Source organism: Limulus polyphemus, unplaced genomic scaffold, assembly GCF_000517525.1.
Source record: "Limulus polyphemus unplaced genomic scaffold, Limulus_polyphemus-2.1.2 Scaffold10313, whole genome shotgun sequence".
NCBI lineage: Eukaryota > Metazoa > Arthropoda > Merostomata > Xiphosura > Limulidae > Limulus > Limulus polyphemus.
The window spans coordinates 1-5,146 of record NW_013675923.1 but is presented as its reverse complement, the minus strand read 5'-3'; the positions used below and the strand labels follow the sequence as shown (position 1 = coordinate 5,146).

The 5,146-nt window shown below is 31.2% G+C and overlaps 1 protein-coding gene and 1 long non-coding RNA gene across 2 annotated transcripts in view; one reads left to right on the top strand and one right to left on the bottom strand.

Moving 5' to 3' along the window:
* Window positions 1-1,175, bottom strand: part of LOC106476334 (endothelin-converting enzyme homolog) — an 8,645-nt gene extending 7,470 nt beyond the window's left edge. The window contains exons 1-2 of the mRNA XM_013936993.2: window positions 931-1,175; window positions 439-563 (exon numbers count right to left, since the gene is read on the bottom strand). Coding sequence (XP_013792447.2) covers window positions 439-563; window positions 931-1,075 — 270 coding nt within the window. The 5' untranslated portion in view covers window positions 1,076-1,175. The remainder of the gene's footprint in view (window positions 1-438; window positions 564-930) is intronic.
* Window positions 1-3,838, top strand: part of LOC111083609 — a 9,092-nt gene extending 5,254 nt beyond the window's left edge. The window contains exons 2-3 of the long non-coding RNA XR_002609138.1: window positions 3,254-3,312; window positions 3,755-3,838. This is a non-coding gene — a long non-coding RNA (uncharacterized LOC111083609). The remainder of the gene's footprint in view (window positions 1-3,253; window positions 3,313-3,754) is intronic.
* Window positions 3,839-5,146: the final 1,308 nt, after the last annotated feature.

Below are 5,146 nucleotides of genomic sequence, written 5' to 3'. Positions count from 1 at the left end.
GTTTAATCATCAGACTGGTAAACTTCTATACACCACACTATATATTACAGAAGTAACTCAGATAACACCAGTGTTATAGTTTAATCCTCAGACTGGTAAACTTCTATACACCACACTGAATATTACAGAAGTAACTCAGATAACACCACCAGAGTGTTATAGTTCAATCCTCAGACTGGTAAACTTCTATACATCACACTATATATTACAGAAGTAACTCAGATAACACCACCAGAGTGTTATAGTTTAATCCTCAGACTAGTAAACTTCTATACATCACACTATATATTACAGAAGTAACTCAGATAACACCACCAGTGTTATAGTTTAATCCTCAGACTGGTAAACTTCTATACACCACACTATACATTACACAAGTAACTCAGATAACACCAGAGTGTTACACTTCACGTGCATTTACCCAATTCAAGACTTTACCTTAACATTCTCATAAGACATTGTGGAGATATGGTCTTCTAAGCAGATGATTTTATCCTGGTAGGTTTTCAAAGAAGAGTTAGTCATCCAACTTCCTAACTGTCCGTTTGTTTTGTAATGGATGCCTAAAGATTTTTAAAAAATTACAATTAATGTTAGAAAACGAAATAACTAAAGCGAAAGCTTTGTTTGTTTGTTGTTAAGCACAAAGCTACACAATAGGCTATCTCTGCTCTGCTCAGCACAAACCTGATTTCTAGCATTATAAGCCCTCAGACTTACCAATGGGTGGCAGTTTGAAAACAATTAAAATAAATACTGGATACGAACACAAAAAACTTTAACCTAAGCCTCAAGTTAATCTTTTTTTTTTATCTCAACAGTCTGACAATCTCAATGCTCCTAAAAATAAAAACACTACGAATTTTACATAAAAGTAGCATGGATACGAAGGAAGGTGTTTTTATTACAAACAAAAACAGTCTTACTTACCTTTTCTGTCAAAAGCACGCAACATTTGCATAGCCAACTCCGTCCCTAAGGCACCGTATCTCCAGGCTCTGTTTGTAAAGAATGAGCACCATTTTAAAGATTCACCTAAAAATAAACTTTTTTGTCCTTTCAGTGTAATCACCATATAATTAAAATATAGAAATTTTCTGATCAACAGATCCCTAGCCTAATAATTATCTGCTTCCATTATAGTTTGATTATTGGCTACGTTTACTATTTTAGAAAATACTTGGTAAAACCCAAACTAAAGATGCACAGCAATTAACACTATTTAACAAAAATTAATCAAAACCACAATTAAACTGGCAGCTATAACCTTTTTTTTTTTCAGATTGTGTGACAAAAGTTTACATTGTTTTAATAACTGTAGAGAATGTATGCGAAAAACTGTACCTAATAGCCTGCTAATTTAAATAATGTGATAGCTAGAAATAAAACAAAATTGTTGCTAAGCGATAGAAAGTCAACTCAACTGACAAGTTAGCCGAGCGTGTGACAACACATTTTATGAAAATGTAAACTTGGCTACTTATGTTTGAAGAAAAACTAATTCTAAGCCTGGTTGACTTTAACACCTTCAGTAACTTCTTTAATGCTACAATGTGGGCCTCAACTATCAAAACACACTCTTATTAAGTGGTTCTGCCTGTTTATTCTACTACAGTGTATAATGTTATGTGTATTGTAAACATAAAATATTTTTGTTGACTTGTGTTTATTCTACTACAGTGTATAATGTTATGTGTATTGTAAACATAAAATATTTTTGTTGACTTGTGTTGGTATCATATGTTTACTTATGATATGATACAGTAGTGTAAATTATTCACGAAAATTTACCAGTCTCATATAGAAACCCAACAGTAACAGTTTGTTTTTCAGTCTATCAGTGTCTGGTGAGTACTTATTGTGATGATTAGATATCAATCATTGTCATGGTTAGTAGTCTGTACGATCCAATTATTATTATCTCTAGATGCTATAAATTACTAACTAGTTTTTATCCAATGTTTTGGAAAGTCCCTGCGTTGATAGTGGCCATGATATTTTAATAAGGCGTTTGTTAAAGTTTTAGCTATAGATTCAGATCCTTGTGATTAGAATTCACAACATTTGCTATTTATAAAAGTCAACAAAATATTTTATGTTTACAATACACATAACATTATAACTGTAGTAGAATAAACATAAGTCAACAAATATTTTATGTTTACAATACACATAACATTATACACTGTAGTAGAATAAACATAAGTCAACAAAAATATTTTATGTTTACAATACACATAACATTATACACTGTAGTAGAATAATGTTTTATTTTCTACCATTATGGGTACAGAAGTTAGATGAATTGTATGTATAATGCCGAACTGTATAACCAAAATAACATGAGGTGTAGATCTGTCTGCTGTCTGTAGTTTATATGTCCTGACTTTGTTAATGTAAAGTGAATAAAGATGCACAGGGGGTACCTTTTGGAGATAACACTTTGAAGTTTACTTAATCTTATTACCATAGGGTAGTTGCAGTTCTAAAATACAACCATCTCAGGTTTCATTACATTTTAAAATATTATACACTTGCTTGTGAAATTGAACATTATGTATTAAAAAAAACTTGGATTTTAAACACACATAGCTAGATGGACTTTGAATATTATCTTCTCAAAATATCAAATGTGCTTAGTTAGACAGGGATGTGTGTTATGGTGCATATTAAATGTGTGTAAGTAAATGGACTTTTAGCATGATCTTATGTAAATGTTAAATACGTATAGCTAGATAGACGTTTTACATGATCATGTTTAAGTATTAGATATATGTTGCTTGGTAGAATTTTAAGGTGAACTAAATGTAACAGATTTTTAATGTGATTGGTTCTACACACAAAGCGTATGTAGCTACTAGAAATGACTTGTAATAATATCTCCCTTAAATATTTGTTTATAAACAAAATAGGCAATCATTTTCAAATAGCCAAGGATTTACATGCAAAATTTTTTAATTTTTATTAGTGGCCATTAAAATAATTGTAAGGAAATCACAATTTGAATAAAAGAAAAGTAGGCTAATAAACTAATAAACAAACGGGCTTTACAGCATAACCGGCTTTCATTCGCCCGGGCCCCTGGGCAGTAGCTCCCCTTTGCCCTCCTCCGTTGCTGGTATGTCATTTACTTATGCTTTAACATCGAAAATTTAAAGAAACCTTGAAAACATTCAGCATTTTGTTTGTTTTATGTTTATAATTCCAAATCAGCATATGTTTTTACATAATTTTTTGTTTTTTAACTTTCAAGTTGGACTTTGGTTCCCCAGTCAGTGGATGCTGTATATAAATATTCTGGTAACCGATTCAGTAAGTATTGTTTTACATTATTTGTTTATTTTTTTTATTGTTTATATTCATTCAAGTTGGACTTTGGTTCCTAGTTAGTAGATGCTGTATATAAATATTCTGGTAACCGATTCAGTAAGTATTTTTTTACATTGTTTGTTTATTTTTTTATTGTTTATATTCATTCAAGTTGGACTGTGGTTCCTAGTCAGTAGATGCTGTATATAAATATTCTGGTAACTGACTCAGTATTTGTTTTTAAAATTCCAATCTGTCATTTATTGTACAGCAGACATATTGTAAGTTGCAGTGCAGTGAAATGTGCTATATGATGCATTTCTTAATAAGTTCGGGAATAAATACAGTGCTTTTGAGTTGATTGAATTTTCTACATAGTTACTCCTGTTTTATGAATGTTTCATGAGTAACAGCTTTTACAGAATGTATGTTGTTCTCGTTTCAGTTGTACCTGCAGGCTTGCTAAACCCCTATTTACTTGAAGCTGGAAAGCCTTTGTAAGTTTTATCTTTCATTTTAGGTGTGGCTGTAATTCATCTTCACAAAGCATCTTTAGGCTACATCTTCATTTAATGATAAAAACCATAGTTTTTGGCTTTTCTTTGCATATAGATGCTTGATACATTAAGAATGACTGAAATAATAATTTGAGTAATAATTAATATGTATTTGTTACTTTATAGATTTAATAGATGTTTGTTGTTACTTTATTAACGTTTTTACGCTTATACTGTGAGGTAAAAACGGCTGCTGCTATGATTTTGTCTGGTTTATGAGCTCGTTGCTGTCCTAATTTAGGATCTTCTTTTTATTAAATTCTTGAAAATGTTAAAAAAAGAGAGAGAGAGAAAGGGAGCCCAGCAAGGTTGTTTGCCCTGGAGTACATGCTCGTTCTCAACATTCCTGCCAGCAACGACTGCAGACAGTAACGTTAAACAAATGGTTCGATTAACATACCAGCAACACCAGTCAACAACATAGTGTTAAACCAACTGCCATGACATCAATTACTCAATAAACACACAATAAATATCTACAAAAATATATGTATAATGTTATGAGATTTAAGCTATTTCATCTAAATATTTATGTTTTTGTGTTATAATTTGTGTTCATTTTAGAATGAAAGAGGCATAATTTATGTTTTTCTGTAATGCTCTGCCCTCTTTTTTTTTAAGTGTCTGTACACAGATGTAGATATTTATTGTGTGTTTATTGAGTAATTGATGTCATGGCAGTTGGTTTAACACTATGTTGTTGACTGGGTGTTGGTGGTATGTTAATCGAGCCATTTGTTTAACACAGAATATTTATTATTTATATTATATTGATCTTTCACCCATGCCTGGCTAACGATACAGAAGTTACAACAATGTGGCTCACATGCACCCATGTTACCGTATCAAGTAACATGAAGGTGGCCTTTGGTCTGTACAAAGTAACTTGTTGTGGCTGTGTTTTACTCGACTAGTATTTTGTAAAATACAGTCACATTTCAATTACAATACAATTAAACTTATTTTTCCTGAAACATAGAACAGTAAATAAAGAAATAAAGCAAATAATTATCTCTTCTAGTTATCACCTTTGTACTCAGTTGCTGCTTGACATAGGTTGCTAAGCCTTATAAAACTTTGCACATGGAGGATGTCAAACAAACTATTTTTTTTAGGTTTTATATATACTTTTGAATAACTAAAAAAATCATAAATTACTACACCAATACCATAGAATTCTACTATAATTCATCAAGCTTAGTAACTAAGATGTATTTGGGTATAAAAAAAAAAATTAAATTTCGAGCAGACTAAAGACACAACCTACCTCATTGAAACCT